This window comes from Dreissena polymorpha, chromosome 1, assembly GCF_020536995.1.
Source record: "Dreissena polymorpha isolate Duluth1 chromosome 1, UMN_Dpol_1.0, whole genome shotgun sequence".
Lineage (NCBI taxonomy): Eukaryota > Metazoa > Mollusca > Bivalvia > Myida > Dreissenidae > Dreissena > Dreissena polymorpha.
This window is the reverse complement of record NC_068355.1, coordinates 173835761-173861027: the sequence shown is the minus strand read 5'-3', so window position 1 is coordinate 173861027 and position 25267 is coordinate 173835761. Positions and strand designations below refer to the sequence as shown.

The following is a 25267-nucleotide window of genomic DNA, read 5'->3' as shown; positions in this document are numbered from 1 at the left end:
CAAAGACAACACTAGTCATGTAAAAGACCAACTAACAATAATTTTGATAATATATTACGAGAAAGTGAACATCACTGTTTAATTAAAGGAAAAGATTTAACAAAAACGTTCTTAGACGATGCTCAGATACATCACAGAAGTATTGATAAATGTTCCATGTGCATTATTTGTTCGAAGTATTTCTACATTATTTTTATCCGTGAGTTAAACATAATTTATTGCATAGGAAGATATATTTTTAGTTTTTATTTATTACGTGATTTTTTTAATGAGCGATACAACACATTTAAAGTGGTGCAAGTCGATGTCCATGTCACTTCGTACAATTAAAGCTGTCGCCAAAATATATAGGAAAATCATTTAATACAAACGGCAATACAAATCATATTACGATACATGCAACGATTAAATGCAGAATAGCTTGCTAAAGATTTTTTTATTCGTCCCAACGTTTTTGATAGTTTCCAAATTAGGAAGGGTTGACTTTACACAGGGATCTAACATAATGCAGTCTCGGGCAAAGAGAGATCCAAAAACTTCGAATACACACTAATCTGTTTGGTTATTAATTGAAGACTGGATGCATAATAGCTAAAGAAACTTCAGCGTACAGTTTATATAGTATTGACATACGCGCCAGTCAAAAATCATAAAAAGCGACATTTAAAGTTATGGTAGCCATTACAAGATGCATAATGAACAATTTAAGATAACGACTATCGCCCTTAACCTTACGCCGATGTGTCTGGTATCAAATGTCAACAAATGAATCCCAACATATTTACAACAACAACAACAGATTTAGTATGCAGAGAAATAACTAATATTTCGACGTTTAGTACATTTATTCCACACAATTTATAATGGCATATCCAGATATTCATGCATGTATGAAGGTACGAAAAAAAATAAAGAATTGTTTAATTTTTGTGTCTTAAGTTTATTTTGATTGTGTTTCGGATTACTCTTTTCGGATACCCTTGATGAGAATTTTATTGACAGCTTTACCAGTCCAACATTTTTTGCTGAAACTCGTTTATGCTAATAAACTTGTTAACTTTTACCATAACCTACTAAGACGTCAAATCTCTGTTTGACCTTATTTTTACCGAATGGAATCAGGGCTTTTTACTTCTATTCTGCAGGTACAAATAGCGACCAATCCACTGCCCAACTTTTATGCTTGTTTCCCCAATCTGCAAAAGCTTTATCTTTGCATTCTTAGGTGACAAGCTTTATCTTTGCATTTTTAAGGTTAAGTTCTGCTGATTGATTTGTGTGATAATCTTGGTACATGCTTAAACCTACTCGGATTTACCCAACTGGGCGTTCACATTAACATAATTTAAAGTCCAACTGACACCCCTGCTTTGCGTTATATGGACAGTGTCCGACAAATCCATTGCCCCGAGCCCGGGGGCTACCGAAATTTTGCATCGGACTACTGAAATTTTCCAGCTGACGCCCGCCGGGCTACTATAAATCTATAAGAGCAGTAGCCCGGTTTATTTACAGACATACGTAGAATAAACACGCTGACCATGTGTTTGTACACTGTGTATTGCTTATAATCTGATAACAAAGTGCAATCAATTATCTAATCAGTCTCCAATCACTTGCGGTAATGTCTTAAACAGTAACAGTGCATTTTAATCATCCAATCAGAATCAACATTTGTCGTGTGCTAATAATATAATGAGAGCGGTTGGATAGTTGGCGCACATGATGCAACATCATTTCGCAGTTTGGAATTCTTTGTTAACCGCAACAATGAGTAATAGCGACAACGTTTTTGATGTCGTTAAATATCCAAGGACGCCAAACATTAAATAAATCAAAACAATAGCGGATTTTTCAAAACGGTAACGAAACTGAAAATGAATATTAATGACAACTTTGTGAACGCGGTTAACACCTGCTAATTAGTTTGCATTGTCAATTAATAATTGGATTATTCGACTGTTAATCAATAATCCCATATATGCCCGATTTATATTTTTTAAACCAAATTATAGGTGGGTAATATAGACGATAAGAGTCATAAACACAAACGTTTGAAATTTTCTAAAGTGTCAAATGAATTTCGGCATATGGTTCTATTTAAAGATATGATGAAATAAGCTCCCAATCAGGACCGTTGTATTGCAACATGCGTAAATAACCTGCCACGGTTTGCACGCGTTGTGTACAGCTATTTTAGGGAACAAAATTCTACATTTAAGAAATGAATTTCTTTGTCCTGATAAAAAGCGCGTGAAAATTGGCGTGGGTGTATTTATTTGAAAATAAAAATTTCGTAGCGGGTACAACATTGAGATCATTTAATTTCCATTAAAAGTTTCGTTGTGAATTTCAACTAAAGTATCTCGCAAATTATTTGGCATTGACATTTTCTCTTATTAAAATATCATGTAAACACGCTGTATCGTTACCGTTACGCTGTATCAGTTCCTTCATTATTGAAACAATTATTGTATTGTATACTGACTGCACACAAGTGTCGCAACATACGGATGCAATACATAAATTCGGACAGTACTTAAAAAATCGGACACAAGTAAATAAATGATTTAATACTCTTGATTTCTTGAAACTCGGTATTTGTTGTTAAAAAAGGCAATTGCATTGAATAACACCATACGAGTCAATCGTATTGATCATCTAAACGCTTTATTTACGTTTACGACTTAACGTGCTGTCCGAATTTAAGTACAAATACATGTGCACATACATGTAATATCTACATGTAGTATATGATTTTCTTTGGTACATTTACATTTAAATACACGGTGCCTGTAATGTAACATTAATTTACGATATTGACTGTGTACATCAGACTACTTGCTGTTTTATGTATATGTATGTATACATATTATGTATATGTAAATGAAGAAATAAAATAAAGATGAAAACCTGCCTCTTATCATTTTGTAGGAAAATTTTATGGGCTACCAAATATTTTTAATGGTAGCCCAGTGGGCTACCTGAAAAATAAGAAATTTGTCGGACACTGTATGGACATTTTTATAAATGACTTTCTTCAATGATACATGTGTCATAACCATTTACTGTGTATTTTAATGGTAATATTGTTGTTGTAATTTAAATGCATTATTACAGGGTACAGAAAAAACATTATTTAAAACTTAATTATAATGATTATAAAAATATTTCAATTTCACACTTGTATACTTAATTGTTTATTGGTCTATAACTATCCATATATTGATTTCTTGTTCATTGATTATTCACTTGCATGTGCATACTAAACTCTGTGAGTTGTAGTTTAAAGTTATGAGTAATTAATTGGTAGATAGTGAGATACATGTAGCATTACCTTATATTTTATTCCAGTTCACAGAATGAATAATGTATCTTATTTGAATAGTATTTATTGCAGACTTTTTTTTTATTTGTTTATTTATTAAAAGACAGGCCATCATTTTACACAGAGTACTATACACAAAAAGACTTTGTTCACTATTTATTTTCACTATCAATTCTTGTCCCAAAGTGGAGCATTTCACAATGCAAAATTCTTCAATTTCCTATGTAGCGTTTGCCCAAATTGAAGTCCTGAAAATTGACTATTTATTTGTAAACCAACCCGGGTACTCAGATTCTTGTTCATATTTGCTTTATAGCTGACATCAGAGAATGAAGAACTTAAGATGAAACTTCAGAAGATACGGAGACAACGAGATGAGGCTGTGAATGAACTGAAGCAGATCAAGGAGGCCAGTAAAGTGCATGAACTTTTGAGAAATTATGTGACTACTAGAGAGTAAGTGTCCACAGCTCACAGTTAACCCTGCATATGATATAACACTCTTTAAGTAATTTCATGTCTATCAAATGTGCATTTATGACACTGCATTAAAAAATGCAATTTCATTTTATCAAAAAGTAGTTTTAAATAAGTAATTGTTAAAATGAATCAGATTTATAGCCATTGAGAATTATATTGCATATAAGGCGTTTTTTTTAAGACACAATGATGAGACTTGTTGGGAATGCCATACTTTTGAAAAAAGTGTGTAACTTCATATTTATAGCATAACACTGAAGATAACAGTGTTTTACAGCAAAATCATTGGGTTGGTGTTGTTGTATTTAAGAGTTTAATTACAGATCGTCCCAGCGTCTTAATGACCTCTTTTAGTATCGACCTGGGTGCCCTTTTGGTGTTAGTTAATCTTGAAAAAGTTATATTTCCAGTGAGTATGTCCAGACTGATGCGCGCACAAATTATCTGCATATGAATCGACTGCAGAAGAAAAAGGAGGAGGTTGAGGAGGACAGTAAAAAATCATCCACGTAAGCAGGACTGTCTTCGTGCAGTTTTTCCTGAGTGTCATAAATTATTTGTTCAACTCAGTCTAAAATCATGTCTTTTTTTCTCAAGTTATTGTAGCAAAGGATGTTTTGGTTAGTTGCACAGCAATCCGAGATTTTTTTATTTTTTTTCTGAGATTTCATGTGATATTAATTTTAGATGTGTGAACAGTTTCTTTTATTGTAAATAAAGCATATGTGTTTAATTTTATGCTAAACATGTTACAAGACAATATCTTACTGTTTTCACAATATAAATATTTTGTTCTTTAAACTGTAAAACAACATAATATACTATTTTTCTTAGAAAAATGAAAGAAGCAACAAGTTTAAATATAAATAAATAAAACCAACCTTTGACTCAATGAGGGGACACTTTGTATCAATGAGGCCAACATATTACTCAATGAGATAAACCATTGACTCAATAAGATACCTTTTACTCAGAGACCAACCTCTGTCGTTTTGAGACTAAGCTATTGCTCAATGAGACAGACCTAGGACTCAATGAAACCAACCAAGGACTCAATAAGGCCAACGTCTAACTCAATGAGACCAACCCATGACTCAATAACACCAACCTATGACTAATTGGGGCAAACCTATGACTATTAGTCCAACCTATGACTATGAGACCATCCTATGACTCAATGAAACCTACCTGGGACTCAATGAAACCTTCCTGGGACTCAATGGGGCCAACTTTTGACTCACTTAGACCAACCTATGACTACATGTAACTGAGGCCAACCTATGACTCAATGAGGCCAACCTATGACTATGAGGCCAACATATGACTTAATGAAACCAATCAGGGACTACATAAGACCAAACTATGAGTATGACTTAATTAGACCAACCTGTGACTAAATGAGGCCAACCTTTAACTCAATGAGACCAACCTTTGACTAAATAATACCAACCTATAACTCAATACAGTAAACCTATGACTCAATGAGATCGACCTACCACTCAATAAGACCAACCAATGACTCGAGGAGGCAAACCTATGACTCATTGAGACCAACCTTTGTCTAAATGAGACCAACCTTTGTCTAAATGAGACAAAAGTATGACTCAATGAGGCCAACCTATGACTCAACGGGACCAATCTATGACTAAATGTGGCTGACCTATGACTCAATTTGACCAACCTATGACTATGAGATCAACCTTTGACTAAATGAGGCCAACCTTTGACTCAATGAGGCCAACCTTTGACTCAATGAGGCAAACCTATGACTCAATCAGGCCAATCTATGACTCAATTAGACCAACCTTTGTCTAAATGAGACAAAAGTATGACTCAATGAGGCCAACCTATGACTCAATCAGGCCAATCTATGAATCAATGTGCTGACCTATGACTCAATTAGACAAACCTATGACTCTATGAGATCAACCTATGACTCAATCAGGCCAATCTATGACTCAACTAGACCAACCTATGACTTAATTATACCTTCTTATGACTCAATGAGACAAACCTTTGACTCAATGAGGCCAACCTCTGACTCAATGAGGCGAACCTCTGACTCAATGACACCAACCTAAGACCCAATGAGGCCAACCTATGACTTAATGAGGCCAACCTATGACTCAATTAGGCCAACCTATGACTCAATGAGACCAACCTAAGACTCATTGAGGCCAACCAAAGTCTCAAAAAGGCCAACGTATGTCCAAATTTTGCCTATTGCTTCAGTGACACTAAGACACCATATCTTCAATGCATCACAGATGCCTTGTAACCCTTATACTTGCCTTTAAAGTTTCTTTCATTTTAAAAAGAAACTCTGCAACCCTGGCAGCACCAATTATTACCCAATTGTTATCGCGTTCTTTATTCAAAGTGGATGATTTTCTTAAGAAGTTGATTTTACTGCATTCACAGTTCAATCCAACAAACAGGCATTTTCATCCCTACCTTATGACCATGCATTCATTTCTGACAATATAACCCTTTGCATGCTGGGAAATTTGTTGTCTGCAAAAATGTTGTCTGCTGAATTTCTAAAATTAGCATTTTCTTTGATTTTTTTCAAAGAATACTATCAGAATAGCAAACAGTTTTGATCCTGATAAGACGCCACGTTCTGTGGCGTCTCATCTGGATCCAAACTGTTTGCAAAGGCATTCAAAATTCGGTTCCCGCACTGAAAGAGATAATTTGTCCAGCAGACTGCTGTCCATGCATTCAGCGCTGATGAAACGCTATGAGAAGGAAGTGAAGCAGAACATGACGCACATCGAGACCATTACAAACCTGAATGTAAGCAAGTGTCACTGCTGTATCACTACAAAATATTTTCTGATTGCTCATATATGTGCCTGATCATGGTCTGTCTCATCATCTGAAACCAGGTGTCAAACTCTGAAGAGAAATTCAACCAATCAAACAATGCATGTTACAAATATGTACAGGGCAGGCAGTGTTTGCATTGTCATATTTACCTTTATCTGTTCATTTTTTTATTTTGGTAAATGAGTATTGGTTCCAAGATTCATATAAAGAGTATTTTAAAGTTTTAAAGTGGAGTGTAACGTGATTGATCAATATTTATGACAACACCATTTTGTCGTCAGTTCCCCCACATTATATAATATACTGTAAACATATAGAAATTCTTCGGTATGAAATTTCGTGGTTTAATAAAAAACAACTAATTCGTTGACACGTAATTTTGTGGATTTCAAATTTTCAGGGAAGATTGACAGTCATAATAATTAAACTTTTCTTAAAACAACCAGAGTAATAACGAAGAATAATCTGCTAATGTGTGTTGACAACAAGGCTTGTGATTAATGTGCACTGAAGCATGAAAGTGTTGCCGATAATTGTCGACAAGAGCGAATAAGCGGCGGTCTTGTGGGTCCCCGCTCGCTAATTGCCATCAATGTTGTTTTGACAATATTTGCAATTCTCTGCTCAATCGGTCCCCTAGTAGTAACAATTGAGTAATAAGGTCCGCAAAATACAGGTGTGAAAACCGTTATGTCTCTTTTAACTTAAATTGGCACTAATTGACATATGTGATAAATCTGCAAACTGTTAATTTGACGACGTCACGTAAAAGAGAACAATCGTTGATGTACAGTTTAAATTCCCTGCTTTATTTAAAGTAACTAACTACTCAAAATCAACGAAAATTGCGTACAATTGTTCGTAAAATAAACTTAACTAATTAAAAATCAGTGTTCCTTATGGCAATTGCCAAAATTTCAACGCCAGATGTGGTCTGGTAAAATAGATGTTTGTAGATACAAAATGCTCGTTTTTATTATTGTTTTGCATTATCTATTCATACAACACATGAACACTACCATGGTGTTCGTGTGTCGTATGAAAAGATATATTCGCGGGAATTAATTGTGGCCACAAATAAATAAAAACGAGCATTTTGTATCTACAAAAATCTATGTAATCATTCCACATCTATTTTGGCTATTGCTACAAGGAACACTAATTGTTAAGGTGTTAACTTTATTTTACAAAATACTTAATGAAATTTTCGTTGATTTTGAGCGTTATAGAAACTTTAAAAAGTATTATTTACCAAACACTTGTCAAGAAAACAACATATTGTATTACCTAGCATGTCTCAATCAAATATCTCAGATAACCAAAAACGATAGAGAATGTCGGAAATGACATTCGGAAAGGACCGATTTCGGATTAAAAATGTAAAAATAATCTTTGTTACTTGAATTCGTGGTTCAGCGGAACAACGAAATCCACGAAAATTCGTACCACACGAAATTTAATGGTTTTACAGTATATTGTGGGGTCTGATGATGTATCATTCTGTGAGCTTTATAAGGTTATATTCCATGTGATGCATGCAATATCTTGTGCTATTAAGATATGCACTTATTTGTTATCTGATCTTATTTCGTCAATAACTGATTTCACAATCTGACCTCAGATATGATTAAATGAGTTTTGTAAAATTGTGTTTTGTGTATTTTATTAACATACTTGAAACAATGTATGTAAACAACTAAAAACAGCAAACACTGTTACCAGTAGTGGATAATTGTTCTACTGTTGCAGCTGGGTATGATAGAACTAGAGAAGAAGCTAAAAGAGCGCACAGACGAGGTTTCCTCCCTTGAACGCGAAGTCAAGATACTACAAATTCAAGCCAAGTCCAAAGCTCGAAGGAAATCTGCCAATAGGGGACACTCACCGGAATCATCTGGTATTTTATATTTATTCAAGTTTCAGTTTATAGTCATTTGGTGGGATTTTCTTCATGTTAATTTGTCATCATGTTTGCTCCTGTTTTTGGTTAACTTACTTTTTATTTTTATTTGAATTCCGATGACTTCTCTGTATTCTCATGTAGTGCTTCATTTTATATTAGCATACATTCCATAACAGATTCCATCTTTTTTTAAATAATGAACAAAATACCATGTCTTATAAATATTTTTCTTTGTTTAAACACTAATAAAACTACATGCTTTTGCCTGAAATATTTGAGACTTATGGTATAGAATGCCATTATTTTGAATTCCCATTTTCGGAAAATGTAAGGCCTTTAGTGAATGTTTATTAAAAAATGTCATTGATTACGGATTGTTTTACTTGGTCTTGTTCTTAGGTGCTGGTGTAAAATGTTGTCATAAATTGGCTAAAAGAGAACAACAAATAAAGGGATAAAAATAACTTAATGTGAACATCATCTTATTTTAGTTCTTGATTTTAGTTCTTTAGTTCTGACACTTTTAAAGGTACTGTTAACCACATGATGAAGACTTCATCCACTTTTGACATGTTTAATGATTATTTATTACATATTTGCCTTTAAATTGATTCCATTCAATATTCTTATATGGGAACAGCTCTTTGCTTCATAAAAGCATCATTTGAGTGTTCAGTTACTTTCACATGCTACAAATATCGTTTTTATACCCCAGTGTAGTGGCATAAAGCAGTCCTGCATTTTGTTTTCTGGAGGTTTTTAATGCAACAAATTAAGATATTGAGCTGATTTTTGGTATGTGAGTCTACCTACATAACCTATAAATGAATTGTAAAATTTGTTCAAGTCCGTTTGTTTTTTATGAAGGCATAGAGATTTGAGACAAACGTGGATATAGAAACGTTCTCTATTTTAACTGTTTTCCGAATGTTCTTATAATGCAACACTTACATGTATTGAGCTGATTTTTGGTATGCTAGTCTACATACATGCCCAACAGATGAAGTGTGCAATTTATACCGGCCAATTGAATTTTGTGGAGAAGTTATTGACCTTGGAATTTCTCTATAATAACCATTTTCCATGTTTTTTTATGCAACGCTTTCAGATATTGAGCTGATTTTTGGTATGTGAGTCTACCTACATGAACTACAGATGAAGTTTGAAATTCTGTCTGGTCCATAGATTTTTAACCAGGTTTTCCAAAGGAAATAACTGGTTATTAGATTGACGAATGCGGGCGGGCGGGCGGAAAAGCTTGTCCGGGCCATAACTTTGTTGCTCATTGTGAGATTTTAAAATCATTTGGCACATTTGTTCACCATCATTAGATGGTGTGTTGCGCGAAAGAATTACATCGATATCTCCAAGGTCAAGGTAACACTTTGAGTTCAAAGGTCAAAAATGGCCATAAATGAGCTTGTCCGGGCCATAACTATGTCATTCATTGTGAGATTTTAAAATCATTTGGCACATTTGTTCACTATCATTAGATGGTGTGTCGCGCCAAAGAATTATGTCCATATCTCCATGGTCAAGGTCACACTTTGAGTTCAAAGGTCAAAAATGGCCATAAATGAGCTTGTCAGGGCCATAACTATGTCATTCATTATGAGATTTTAAAATCATTTGGCACATTTGTTCACCATCATGGGACGGTATATCGCACAAAAGAATTATGTCAATATCTCAAAGGTCAAGGTCTCCACGACAAAAAATGATTTATTTTGAAACAAAGGGGGTTAATTATAAACAATCAGTTCAGTTTGAGTTGTCTCCCTTTATCATACTTTTTTCACATTGAAAACCTGGTTTTGTGACAATGTTGTTCCTTGTCGTCTGTTTAATGCTGAATCCACATATTTAATCAATGATTATCTTTTCAGATGTAATGGGCCTTGGACTTAGATTTTTTTCAATAATAACCGTTTTCCTGATGTTTTTAGCGCAACTGTTTCAGATATTGAACTCATTTATGGTATGTGAGTCTACCTACATGAGCTACAGACAAAGTGTGAAATTTATTCTGGTCCATTGAATTTTAGCAAAATTATGAGCCTTGGACTTAATAATTTTCCCTGTAATAACTGTTTTCTGAGGCTTTCAGTTATTGAGCTGGTTTTTTTGCACCGGTAGGAGGGTAGGGTGGCATATAACATTGATACTAACCGTGGTTAGTCTGTCCGTCTTTAAGTCTGTCGGTAGCCTTCGTTCTGTCAGTATGGCATTCCATTTTCTACAGGTTATTTACACAACGCTTTCAGATGTTGAGCTGATGTTTATGCACTGGTAGGGTGGCATATAGCAGTCGAACTGTCAGTCTGTCGGTCTGTGTTTATCATTCTGTCCGTAAGGCATTCTGTTTTCTGGAGTTTATTTACGAAATGCTTTCAGATATTGAGCTGATGTTTATGCACCTGTAGGGTGGCATATAGCATTTCAAGATTTGTATTGTCCATCAGTAAGTTTGTCCGTAGCTGTCGGTCTGTCAGTATGGCATTCTGTTTACTGAAAATATTTTACACAATGCTTTCAGATATTATGCAACGGTAGGGTGGCATATAGCATTCGTACTGTCTGTCAGTAAGTCTGTCCGTAGCCGTTGGTCTGTCAGTATGGCATTCTGTTTACTGGAGTCTACCAACATGACTTACAGATGAAATTTGAGTTTTGTTCCGATCTGTTGATTTTTGGCAAAGTTATGGGCCTTATTTTCTATGAATGAGCTGCTCTGGGACTTCAAAGCACAGTAGTGTGCATTGCGTTCCCAAAATGCAGCTCTTGTTAATTTAAAAAATACCTCAGGTTTCCTATATAAAAAATGCACAGGTCATGTAATAGTTCAGTGCAAAATTTAAAGATGCTTATAATGCTTTGATAGTTTTCACTCAAAATCTTAGGTCTTTTAAAGATTTTAAGACTTTAAAGTGCTTTTTATAGGTGATGAAGATGATTTGACAAAAATGCGGAAAGAAAACAGAAAGATGAGAAAAGACATTGGGAAGTTGAAGCAAGAACTCAGTGGTCTAGATCACGTAAGGAAACATGTGTTTGTTGATTTAACTGGGCTAATTTATAATGAAAAGGTTGTAAGAATGTAAGAAATTGCTGTTTCCTTGTAGAGAGGAAATCCTTACAGATGAAGTATGATAGTATATTCGGGCACTATACAATAGCTACTGAGATCTTTATATTTCAGTTTATAAAGATTTGATAGTTTTAAATTGGTGAAAATCAAGGGCCTTTTCAACTTCAAAATGTTTCATATACACTTTAAAGCCAGGTTACAGCTCATCAAAATAATATATTATCGTAAAACTTTATATGTAGATTCATTCTTTGGATGGTGAGTGGTATAACTGGGGTCAAGGTGTCTATTAAGAAGAGAAATATTTTGAATGTCTTTTTAAAAAATTGAAGTATTGTCATGAAACTTAATACATGAATACCTCTTATCCAGACCTAGCTATGGTTTGTTATTAAAGGCAGTGATGGGGTCAAGGTCATGTTTAGTAAAGAAAACAGGTTATTCTCAGTAACGCAAGATTATTTTTAGCTATTGTAATCAAATTAAATATGTTAATAGGTCACATCCAGACCTGACAAGAGTTGTGTAGGTCTCTCATAAGGTCGGTGTCAAGGTCACTATTGCTCAAAATTAAAAAATGGATTCTGCTTAGTTACTAAAATCAAATTGGCCTTTTGTTTTGAAACTATGTCCAAAAATGCCTTAATATTATGTAAAGATCTCTTGAAAATGGGCTCAAAATAATGCTTACAGGCACATAGATAGTTTTTTTGTTTGTTAAAATGTCAATTTGTCTAAATGCGAGTAAGTACCTTTAAGAAAAACTTGTCACTGTAGCACTTTAAAATGATATGTACATTTTTATGTCCCCCACTGCTATAGTGGGGGACATATTGTTTTTGCCCTGTCTGTTGGTTGGTTGGTTTGTTGGTTTGTTTGTTTGTTTGCTCCAACTTTAACATTTTGCCATAACTTTTGCAATATTGAAGATTGCAACTTCATATTTGGCATGCATGTGTATCTCATGGAGCTGCACATTTTGAGTGGTGAAAGGTCAAGGTCATCTTTCAAGGTCAAAGGTCAAATATATAGCTTCAAAGCGGCGCAGTAGGGGACATAGTGTTTCTGACAAACACAAATCTTGTTTTTTACTGTTTTTAATAAATATTTTGTAAAAATTAGTATTAAATTAATCAGCATTCTGTTCTTACAGTATACCTAAGAGTTAAGAGTTGATATTTTGTAGTTTATATCCAGGATTTTTTCAGAGGATCTTTTATTGTCTAGAGATTATGCAAATGGTCATACTACATTATAATAATATATAAAGTAAAACTGAATGCATGTATTAGCTATCATATGTTAACCCTTTCAGTGCGGGAACTGAATTTTGAAGGCCTTTGCAAAAAGTTTGGATCCAGATGAGACGCCACAGAACGTGGCGTCTCATCAGGATCCAAACTGTTTGCTATTCTGATAGTATTCTTTGAAAAAAATTCGAAATAAATGCCAATTTTAGAAATTCAGCAGACAACCTTATAGCAGACGACAAATTTCCCAGCATGCAAAGGGTTAAGGCTAACAGAATAAATTGAACTTATGAAATGACAAGTGGAATAAATTAGTATATAAAGGAAGTAAGAGTAAGTGTAAAGTAAACAATATTAGCATACTTGCCATACTTTATTCTGGATCAAAACAGGACACTGACAAGTCTTATCCTTGCGACTGTTTTTATGTAAGTGGGACACTTTAATGTTGTCGATTTCTTATTCATATACATGTATGCATTAGCTTATGTTGTGATCTAAATGTCAAATTGTAAAATCCCATTGCAATGTGGTCACCTTTCATTATATAACCCTTGTCATGCAAGAATGTGTTTTATGCCAAATGCTGCCGGCATAGCTCCAGACCAGTGTGCATGGTTTTTGTAAGGAACAATCAGCTCTTTGCCAGACTGTGCAAATATGCAGACTAGTCTATAGCTTAGCTGGCCTAATATCCCATAAGACATTTTCAAACAGGGACGTATTTTATTAAAACAATGTATTAATTGGCTTATACACAATATTCATAGTTAATTGTAATTTAAAAGTGTATGCAAGAAAAACTTAGTCCCAATTTAAAATACAAAACCAAGTTTAACATGTTTTATGTATAAATTTTGCCACATGAGAAAGGATAGAAAAAATTCTACTAAAATTTACAATGTCACAGTTTCTGCATAAATTGTTTGGGCATGTAGCACAATGTCTGTATTTTTATGGGGTATATTGTTTTGCTGGATGTCAGTCTGTCTGTAGACCAGTTTGTTTCCGATAATTTTTGTGTGAACGCATTGACCAATTGGCTTGATACTTCCCACATGCATTGGCCATTGACAGTAGATGACCCCTATTGAAATTAGGGCACTGTCACACTAATCTTAGAGTGAAAATTGTTTCCCATTAGTAACTTATGAAAGGAGGAACGGATTGGCTTAATACCTCCGATGTGAATTGGCGTTGGACAGTAGATGACCCCTATTGAAATTGGGGTCACTATGTCAAATGTGAAGGTTGCCGTCACACCTAGTGTTAAATTGTTTCCGATCAATAACACTTCAACTGCTTCATCGATTGGCTTGATACTTTGCATGTGCATTGGGATTGTTCAGTAGATGGCCCCTATTGTAATTGGGGTCACTAGGCCAAAGGTCAAGGCCACTGTCACAATAAGTGTGAAAATCGTAACTCATCAATAACTCATCAACAAATTGACCGATTGGCTTGAAACTTCACACGTGCATTGGCCTAAGACAGTAGATGACCCCTATTGAAATGGTGGTCACTGGTTCAAATGTCAAGGTCACTGTGACATTAAGCGTTTAATTGGTTTTCGTTCCCTCAAAGGATTGAGTGATGGGCCTCATACATTGCGATAATCCCTATTGAAATATAGGTCAATTATCAAAGTCACTTTAACATTTAATGTGAAAATCCGATTGATAACTTTTGTGCGAATTGACTGATCAGCCTTATTTTTTGCATAAACATTGGCCTAACCCATGGCCTCGCACAATTTCCATAGGTAACTCAGCAACAACTCCACCATGGTACCTGATACATTGCCAGATGTAGTGGCCTTGGTCATTATATGACTAAAGGGTGTGTTGCGTGCAACAGAAATAGCATAGCTGAATCTGTCTGGTCAAGATCACACTTAGAGGCCAATTATGTTTACAATCTATTAACAAAAGTAGATGAGATGATGGGAGCTCATATCAAAATTATGCTCACAGAAAGAAAATCGATAATTGCTGACTTTCTAATCCAACAACGATTAATTGATTTTATTCAATCATGTTGACATCACGAGTTATAATACTATAATTTGCTCAACCCATTTACTATAACTATGATTTAACAGAAGTGCATAATGACGTTTCTACTAAAAACTTATTTAAGTGGCTAAGTCACAAAAATATGACAAGATTAACTCTGATAGTCAGTTTTTTTGCGAAAAATCCATGTCAAGGCGCAGTTTTGGGGAGGGCGCATCTGTCTCTTGTTGTATTAACCCATTTATGCCTAGCGTCCTGAAAAAAGGATATAATGCGGCGTCTCATCTGGGTCTGCGCTGTTTGCTTAAAATGAATTTCTTTATGAAATATTCTAAATATAAAAATAAATATACTAGACATCCCTAATTTTGGAAATACATTGATCCAATTTAGAAGGCTGGGAGAGTCCACGAGGCATAAATGGGTTAAAAAAAAATTAAGGTAGCTGATGTGTAGTTTATATTATCTTTATCAAAAAACCTTCACTAAAATGATACTGTGATTGTTCTGATATATTTTTTATAGATCTTATCTGCCATGTTGAAAATTAAGTCCTGCTATCTAATTATGTTACAATAATAATATGTATGCAATGATCAGATTGAAAACAAAACTGAGCCAAAGTATCCTTTAATTTTAACTGACTTAATTTAAATTCCATGTACTTTTACAAGTGTGTATTTGTTTCAGGGCTTCTTTGAGGAGATTGAAGACATAAAGTTTGCCTTGCAACAGTCAGCCAAGTTGAACTCTGTGTATGAGAAAACTTTACGCAAAATGTGCATGCAGTTCGGAGTTCCCTACCCCAATCCAGAGAAAGCTATCAAAATGACAAGATAGTGACGATTATCTAGGACTTTTAGACTGGTGAAAAACTCGTGTATTATAAATAGTTAATGTGTGTATTTTGAAGGCATTGCATTTCATTATTTGCGGTGTACCATGTGAAAATGGTTCTAATGCCATATGCGGCAAGCAAAGCTCCAGACCACTCGGCACAGCCACACAGTTTAATGAAGAGCTTTGCCCTCCGCTGTGAAGTCATGTCAAGTTTTGTTGTCTCATTAGCTGATAGAGCAGCTCCAGTCTAGCCTGTGCAGGCTGATCTGGAGCTACGTTGGTGTCATAAGATCCATTTTTGTTTTACCCAGGTCACTTTGTAATGATGTGAAGTTGGTTTTACTCAGTTCAAATTGGTTAATAGATTGACATATGTTTATAGATTGAGTAGGTTTATAGCTTGACTAGGTTTATAGATCGACTAGGTTTGCACTGATTAATTTCCTTGTTTTTACTTTTTATATTGCACAATAATTATGTTTCAAGTTAGTTTTGCAGGCATTTGTTTTGTAAGGACAAATAAGTACCAAAATGCAATGTACTGTTTCTTTAATTCTAAACAGGTGAATTATCTATAATTCAGAGAAATAAAATGCTTGCTTTTATGTAACAAAATAGAAGTGTAAAGCTGTTTCAGTTGTCTGTGATACTAGTATACATTACTGTATGTATTGTTTCGTATTTCCAGTATAAATTGTTTTTAAATAGAAATAAAAATACATTGTCCGAAATAAAATTCATTTATTTTAATTACTGCATTTTGTTGTAACGGAATGTTAGGATTGTAAAGCAATTCATGATTAAGGTTATTCTCATTATCAAACCATGTGCAAAACAAAGTTGGAGGTTGTTCATTTGGTGGTTGTTGTCATTGGGTTTGGTAATCTAGAGCATATCTAAAACACTATTAGGTTTTGACAGTTAATTTTTGAGGTAGATAGATCTCATTGAGTGGGTGTGCAGTGCACAACAACCATTACTTTTTTTTCCTCTATTTGTAGAGTTTTGCCCTTTGTAAATTGTTGTTAGCTCACCTGATTGCTCAGGTGAGCTTTTGTGATCGGTCTTTTTCCGTCGTATGTCCGTCCGTCCATCTGTCCGTCGTCCACATTTGGTTTGTAAACACTCTATAGGCCACATTTTTGTCTGATCTTCATGAAACTTGGTCAAAAGATTTGTCTCAATGATATCTCGATGGAGTTTGAAACTGGGTCATGCTGGGTCAAAAACTAGGTCACTAGGTCAAAAAAAAGAAAAACCTTGTAAACACTGGTGAAGTCACATTTCATGCCCAATCTTCAAATAACTTTGGCAAAATGTTTGTCTTAAGAATATGTTGGTTGAGTGTAAAAGTGGATCCGTTCCGTTGAAAAATATGGCCACCAGTGGGCGGGGCAGTTTTCCTTATTTGGCTTTAGAGAAACCTTGTAAACACTCTAGAGGCAGCATTTCTTGTTCGATCTTCATGAAACTTGGTCCGAAGATATGTTCCAGTGATACCTCGATCGAGTTCGAAACTGGGTCATGCTGGGTCTTCATGTAACTTTGTCAAAATGTTTGTCTTAATGATATGTTGGTTGAGTTTAAAGTGGGTCCAGTCCGTTGAAAAACATGGTCGCCAGTGGGCGGGGCAGTTTATCTGATTTGGCTCTAGAGAAACCTTGTAAACACTCTAGAGGCCACATTTCTTGTTCGATCTTCATGAAACTTGGTCAAAAGATTTGTCTCAATGATATCTCGATCGAGTTTGAAACTGGGTCATGCTGGGTCAAAAACTAGGTCACTAGGTCAAAAAAAAGAAAAACCTTGTAAACACTGTAGCAGTCACATTTCATGCCCAATCTTCAAATAACTTTGGCAAAATGTTTGTCTTAAGAATATGTTGGTTGAGTGTAAAAGTGGATGCGTTCCGTTGAAAAACATGGCCACCAGTGGGCGGGGCAGTTTTCCTTAGCTTTAGAGAAACCTTGTAAACACTCTAGAGGCAGCATTTCTTGTTCGATCTTCATGAAACTTAGTTAGAAGATTTGTCCCAATGATACATTGATCGAGTTTGAAACTGGGTCATGCTGGGTCAATAACTAGGTCACTAGGTCCAAAAAAACATCCTTGTAATACTGAAGAAGTCACATTTCATGCCCAATCTTCATGTAACTTTGTCAACATGTTTGTCTTAATGATATGTTGGTTTATTTCAAAAGTGGTTCTGGTCAGTTGAAAAACATGGCCGTCAGTGGGCGGGGCAGTTTTCCTTATTTGGCTATAGAGAGACCTTGTATACACTTTACAGGCAATTTTTCTTGTCCGATCTTCATGAAACTTGGTCAGAAGATTTGTCCCAATGATACCTCGATCGAGTTCGAAACTTGGTCATGCTGGGTCAAAAACTAGGTCACTAGGTCAAAAAAAGAAAAACCTTGTAAACACTGTAGCAGTCACATTTCATGCCCAATCTTCATGTAACTTTGTCAAAATGTTTGTCTTAATGATATGTTGGTTGAGTTCAAAAAGGTGAGAGAACTCTTGTTTATAAATTGTGTCTGGAGCATATCTGAAAAAATAAAAGATGTATCAAAGTGAAATGTAATAGATGGGTAAATCTCATTGAGGGGTTGTGCACTGCTTAAGCACCATTTCTTTTGCTTTTTAAAGTTATTCTCATCCGTTTTTTTATGAACTTAAATTTTTTCAAATGCATTTATTAAAAACAAAACGAGGTATGAACTTACTAGGTATATAGATCTTATTATGAAGATTAGCTCTCCAACTTTAAGCGTGATTGCATTTGTTAATGTTGTCGAGAGCTTAGAATGAACACTAAATGATGTATCAATTTTAGAGGTAGATAGATCTCTTTTATAGGATGTGCAGTGTACAAGAACTACAACACTTACCTAAGAACTACAACTCTTGCGTCCATATTTTTTGAATTATGGGCATTCATAACATTTACGTTTTGAATTGGGCATATCTGGCAAACTATACATAGTATCAACTTGACATTTCATGTAAAGGTAGATCTCAATAATTGATAGTTCAATGCTCAAGAAACATAATTGCTGCTTTCGTATTTTACCAGTTATTGCAATTGTGAATGTTTATGTTTATATTTTGTCTAGGGCATATCTCAAATGTAATTTGAGATATTTAGACGAAACACCAAAGGTATGAAGCTTACAATGTTGGGAATCCAATTCTTAAAATTGAACAGCCTCTGCCCTCTTGCAAAGTAATCATGGTTTTTATGCCCCTGGTATCGAATGATCGGGGGTATATTGTTTTTGGCCTGTCTGTCTGTCTGTCATTCTGTTACTCTGTCACTCTGTCATTCTGTCCCAAAACTTTAACCTTGGTTAAAGTTTTGCAATAACTTTTGCAATATTGAAGATAGCAACTTGATATTTGGCATGCATGTGTATCTCATGGAGCTGCACATTTTGAGTGGTGAATGGTCAAGGTCATCCTTCAAGGGCAAATATATGGCTTCAAAGCGGCGTAATAGGGTGCATTGTGTTTCTGACAAATACATCACTTGTTGGTTTTTATTTACTGCTTCACACAAATGAAGTTGTGGTAAGAATCATTAAATAGTATCTGTTAATTTCTCTCGAGGTTTTTTATAGGCCAGTTTTGAGCTGATTCCCTGATAAAAAGTGTGAATTTCCTTTACTCTGTATCTGCAAGGCACACTTTAAAGTTACATCTTCGTATCTTATGTTAGCACATCATGCTTATGTTTAGATTTTGTGATCGCCTTTTGTCTGCAAATTGCCATGCATTTACCTAATTTACAGGCCACATTTGCTGCTAAAATCATAATGGAACGTGCTCAGAATATTAAATTTTGTCTGTAAGGATCTTGGGCAATTTGGTCCCATGATGTTAAAATCTAGGTAACTAGATCAAATGGGAGAAAATTGTGGGTGCACTAGAAAGCATTTTGTTTGCCCAATCGTCATGAAACTTGCTTTGAACATTTTGATCTTATGATATATCAGTTGAAATATAAGAATATTGTTCAGTTAAAAACATGGCAACCAGTGGTTGGTTCAGTTTTATGATAAGGCTATAGTTATCCCTTGTTAACACTCTAGAAGTCATATTTAGGGCTCATTTATTCACCTAATAGTCCTAGCTATTCTACTCACCTGTGTCTGCGTCTGCATAATACTCTGGTTAACCCTTTGCATGCTGGGAAATTTGTCATCTGCTAAAATGTCGTCTGCTGAATTTCTAAAATTAGAATTTTCTTCGTTTTTTTCCAAAGAATACTATCAGAATAGCAAACAGTTTGGATCCTGATGAGACGCCACGTTATGTGGCGTCTCATCTGGATCCAAACTGTTCGCAAAGGCCTTCAAAACTTGGTTCCAGCAGTGAAAGAGTTAAGGTAGACAAGCAACTTCTCCATGGACTAGTATCACACACATACATAAAGAGAATACTTGGTTGGTGCCGAGATGGAGAAAGTTTATCCGGTGAGGCTTAGAAAAAGAAAATAGGGCGAGCTTTAGCGACCCCTATTTTTTTTTTCAGGTCGAACTGGATAAACTTTCTCCATATCGGCACCAACCATGTATTCTGTTTATCCTGCTTCATGCCGTTGACACATTTTATCAAAGACAAATCATAAATTGACATAACAATATAATTGTTCTTGTCGAGCCTCCTACATGTACACAACATTCCAGACGACCGAATAACTACCCATTGTGTCACGTAAAAAATAGTTCCTCTTTAAACTGTTCCTTTTAATACTTTCCTATTGAAAATAGGAGAAGAATTGAGTATGTGATATTTTTCTTGGTAAAAAAAATAAAATGCAGCAGCAAAACAAAAAACCAAAACTAAATTGTATTTACCTTAATGACAACTTTAATCCATTGCTTATAACAATAAATTTACAACGATATACACATCAATTTTCTGGTCGTCCATCCCTTTGTCAAAATCCATTTTCTGTTTTTCCATCCCTATTATCGAATTGTATTTTAAACCACACTATTTTTTGATAGCGTTTGTATCGAATGCTAACCTCTCTGACCCAAAACCCGATTTACGAAATCGTAATCCTGCCGTAGAGAATTATTTTATTCCTATTGAAGTTAACAATTATGAATGACAAACACACAATCCGAAATACGTTTATGATTTGTTCGATGCTTTAATAAAAAAATATTGTTAAAACCACCATGTCAAAATTGTTTTCCCTAAAATCCTGAGAGAAACTAAATAGTATGTTGAGTCTGAGAAATGACGTCACACTAGATACGTCATAAATTGCGTAATCAAGTAAATGTAACTGATAAATACGGAAAGCTGGTTCGGTTATATATTTTAAAGAAGAAAAAAAGGATGATATATAATATAACGATAACATTTATGATGCGTCCCACTAAATTTCAAAGGTCAAATATTAGAACATGTTAATCGTCACAGCGTGTGTAGGAATACACTACTTCCTGTGGACCGGAGATAGGAAAATTTATTTGACCATGCTTTATTTGGTCAATGTTTGCAACAGAGGCAGGATAAACCCTTTCCCTCTCAGAAGCAAAGTGAAAATGGCCATGTTCAAACTGCATAAAGCCAGAACAGACTGAGACTTACTCAGGTTTAATGCTGTTTGCTGCTTATCAGTATCTTAAGGTTGGAAATGAAGCCTTTAAAACTTGAATCTAGTACGATTTAAACTTTATGTTCTAAAGTGACAACTAATGTGTCAAAATACATATCTAAGTGGTAAAAGGTTAAGTCAATATTCAGACTCAACTTGGTGTTCTTTTTCAATGTTTGAAATGCGTTTGATCATCATGCCCAATTCTGTGTTGTTAGTTTTGAGTCTGACTCAACCCTGCGTTTGAGGAGGACTGTGTGTTACTGGTCCATGATCATTGTTTTAACTTTAGGTAATAAATACAAACTTAACACATATGGGCCATGCTTTGTGAAAAAGGGGTTTAATGCATATGCATAAAGTGTTGTCCCAGATTAGCCTGTGCAGTCCGCACAGTCTTATCAGGGTTAACACTTTACGCTTATATAAAAAAAATGGTATAAAGAAAGTCTCTTCTTAGCAAAAATTCAGTTTAGGGTGAAAGTTTCGTCCCTGATTAGCCTGTGTGGACTGCACAGGCTAATCTGGGATGACGCTTTACGCACATGTTTAAACCCCCTTTTCACAGAGCATGGCCCACATGTTTAGGGTTATGGTTTAAGATCACTGACAAAGTTCCCTTTGTGTGTCCTGAAATTAGAAGAGTTATGTCCCTTTAGTTTATTTAGAAAAATCAGGATGACATTTGTGTGGATCTACTCCATATTTCAATATCTACTACAGATACTAAACTAAAACTTTACATTTGTTTTCAAATGTGACGATTGGTTAAGTTTTTTTTGCAACAAGTACATAATTTCTTTATGTACTTGAGAGGATCATCAGGCATGGTCACAGACCAAGGTCCTGAACTCTGACCTACATGAAGCTATGCACCTTTTTCAAAATCAAGGTAAACTTTGGGTGCAACAACTTCTATCTAGTTGACATGTAAACCTTGCATGAGGTTGCAGCTGGTTCAAGGTCATGGTCACTGTTGCTTAAATATATCAAACATTGTGTTCAATAACTTAGTACAAATGTGGAAATTTTGTGTATATGTAACTTACATGCTAAAGTAGTGAGGGGTTTGGCTTGTGGATTCAAGGATGTTTTCTTTAGGTATGTCTTTCTTTTCATATGTCTTTGTTGTCATTACCTGATGTGAATGACAGAATATTTACATTTTTACTCTCAAAGCAGAAGGAAAGTCGAGCATGCTGTTTTTGTATAACTTTTTTTTAATTGCCATTGTAAGTTGAAATTATTTTTGTCAAATATGGTACCCAATATTGTTAAAGACTGGTATTGACTTCGCTTGTAAATGTCTTGATATATGCAATACATGTTTGTATGCTTGCAAAATGTCAAACTTGTTGGATATGTTAAGTCATTTTTCAAATTGCAATATCCAAATAGCTTCACAAATATTAAACTTTATAAAGATGGATATTATTTGTGAGCCATCTCCATTTCTCAAAAATGAAGGTCACACTTAGATGTCAAAGGTCAAATATGAGCATAACACAGCTTGTCTGGTTTGTAATTTCATCATCTGTTATGCAATTATTTTTGTTAATTTACGACAAATTTTCCCCATGCATGATGCTGAGATGGCTTTTTGTGCGTAAGAATCGTATTACATGCTCAGTCTCAAGCTCTTATTTAGAAATAATAAGTTTTATCATTTAGCATGCCATTTTTTCCCTTCCCACATGTGAGCACATTTTGTGTCATGTCAACTAAAAAATTGCTTCCTTAAAAAAGCAAGATCATACGATTTTGTTAAATATTTATTAATTTATATAAAATGTGTAAAAAAGTTATGAAACATTTTTTTTTATATAAATTAAAATAAAAGTTAAGAAGAACGTGTGTCGAAAAATGCAAAATAAGCCAGATATTTAATTCTGAAATTCTGTACAGTCAAATTTGCCAGCATGTAAATCATGCATGTACGATGTGAATCTAAATTTAGTTGAACGGTTCATTTTTAATTCCTGCAACATTATCTATTCATACGACACACGAACACTAACTAAAAAGACAAATGCTTCGGTTATTGTAGGAAAATATGTATGAAATATCTTTGTCACAATCGGCTCGGGTGCGCATTTGTCTTTGCTGCATTTTATGAAATTCGTCTTCAATGTATAATTTTTCTTGCCTATTTTGTGTTATTGTAACATAGTTTATCGATATATTACAATATAACACATATGAAAAATCGTATAATCTCGCTTTAAAAGTTAAGAAAGAGTGTTGTTAAGAGAATTCAGAATGTTAAGAGTCTGTTATGATCTGAAGCAACATGACTCCATGCATCTGGGGGTGAAAAAGTATTGCAACAGAAATATTAAGTGCATGTATTATATTTTTATGAACTGGTTTTATGCTTATTTTACTGATTCATGATGTATGCAAACACATTGCTTTAATGACTTGAAACTTACACAGTTAAAGAGTAGTTGCCCCCAATAAGAATTTCTTAATGCCACTTCTTAATCCTCATTTAAAGAGGCCTTTTCACAGATTTTGGCATGTATTGAAGTTTGTCATTAAATGCTTTATATTGATAAATGTAAACATTGGATAAATGTAAACATTGGATCTAAAAAGCTCCATTAAAAAGAAATAATGATAAAATTAAAGAAACAAAAAAGTTGCCCTCAACTGTCTCGAACCACTGACCCCTCTAGTATAAGTCTATAGCTTAGACCACTTCGCCATCCGTGCTCATACAATCAGTGACTTTATATAAGCAATCCTCTGAGTATCACAAAATATAACGACAATAACAGAACTCTCCAAATTATTCAATCGTTTCACGTTGCAACGCTTGAGGATTTTCAGGTTTTTAAATCTACAAAAGATGCATATAACGGATATTTTAGAGCATTGTAAATGTTCAGTATTACTTTTTCCACACAAAAGTCATAAATACAAAGAAAATTTGCAAATCTGAAACAATTTTGTTTAATTTTGTCAATTACTAGTAACCAAAACATGAAAAGGCCCCTTTAAAGAAAAAAGTTTCAGCAGCTCTCAAGCATGTGTAGATGTTAAAATTGCATGTCACACTTAAAAATAACAAGTTATAAAAGTAAAGCCTGTGAAGATGGAGAAATCAAGACCTGACTGTTCACAGGTTAGATGGAGAAATCAAGACCTCTGTTCACAGGTTAGATGGAGAAATCAAGACCTCTGTTTACAGGTTAGATGGAGAAATCAAGACCTCTGTTCACAGGTTAGATGGAGAAATCAAGACCTATGTTAACAGGTTAGATGGAGAAATCAAGACCTCTGTTCAAAGGTTAGATGGAGAAATCAAGGCCTCTGTTCGCAGGTTAGATGGAGAAATCAAGACCTCTGTTCAAAGGTTAGATGGAGAAATCGAGACCTGACTGTTCACAGGTTAGATGGAGAAATCAAGACCTCTGTTCACAGGTTAGATGGAGAAATCAAGACCTCTGTTCACAGGTTAGATGGAGAAATCAAGACCTCTGTTCACAGGTTAGATGGAGAAATCAAGACCTCTGTTCACAGGTTAGATGGAGAAATCAAGACCTCTGTTCACAGGTTAGATGAAGAAATCAAGACCTGACTGTTCACAGGTTAGATGGAGAAATCAAGACCTGTGTTCACAGGTTAGATGGAGAAATCGAGACCTGACTGTTCACAGGTTAGATGGAGAAATCAAGACCTCTGTTCACAGGTTAGATGGAGAAATCAAGACCTATGTTCACAGGTTAGAGCCACACTAAGGTGTCATTTTCAATTAATTTCAAAATATATAATATACTTGATAATCAACTCGACAAGTTGTTGACAGGCATGTAGAATTAGTGTCTGATATTTACTTCCAGTTGGGTGCAAAAGCATTTATTTGCAAAGCACAATCCTCATGTGTTTGGATCTTGTTTGAAATCTTTAAA

General features: G+C 34.7%; 2 protein-coding genes across 4 annotated transcripts in view; both read left to right on the top strand.

Moving 5' to 3' along the window:
• The window catches only part of LOC127861894 (uncharacterized), a 122833-nt gene that overhangs the window by 19556 nt on the left and 78010 nt on the right, over positions 1-25267 (top strand). The gene's annotated exons all lie outside the window — the stretch shown is intronic.
• LOC127861926 (centrosomal protein of 290 kDa-like) lies at positions 736-23997 on the top strand. 3 transcript variants are annotated; one of them, XM_052400679.1, is made up of 8 exons: positions 736-896; positions 3645-3784; positions 4219-4317; positions 6517-6607; positions 8390-8537; positions 11484-11578; positions 15587-16127; positions 16162-23997. In XM_052400679.1, the coding sequence occupies exons 1-7, from the start codon at positions 864-866 to the stop codon at positions 15734-15736; spliced, it is 756 nt and encodes a 251-aa protein (XP_052256639.1). In that variant the 5' UTR covers positions 736-863; the 3' UTR covers positions 15737-16127; positions 16162-23997. The 3 variants fall into 3 exon arrangements, with proteins under 3 accessions (XP_052256639.1, XP_052256621.1, XP_052256631.1); XM_052400661.1 differs by having other exon boundaries at positions 6514-6607; XM_052400671.1 differs by having other exon boundaries at positions 6514-6607; positions 15587-23997.

What these genes read in the sequence shown, in the direction of transcription:
- LOC127861926 (XM_052400661.1), top strand. Translation starts at nt 864, where the DNA reads ATGGCATATCCAGATATTCATGCATGTATGAAG. An exon ending in AGACCATTACAAACCTGAAT is followed by an intron (nt 6,608 to 8,389) that starts GTAAGCAAGTGT and finishes CTACTGTTGCAG; the next exon opens with CTGGGTATGATAGAACTAGA. An exon ending in AACTCAGTGGTCTAGATCAC is followed by an intron (nt 11,579 to 15,586) that starts GTAAGGAAACAT and finishes TATTTGTTTCAG; the next exon opens with GGCTTCTTTGAGGAGATTGA.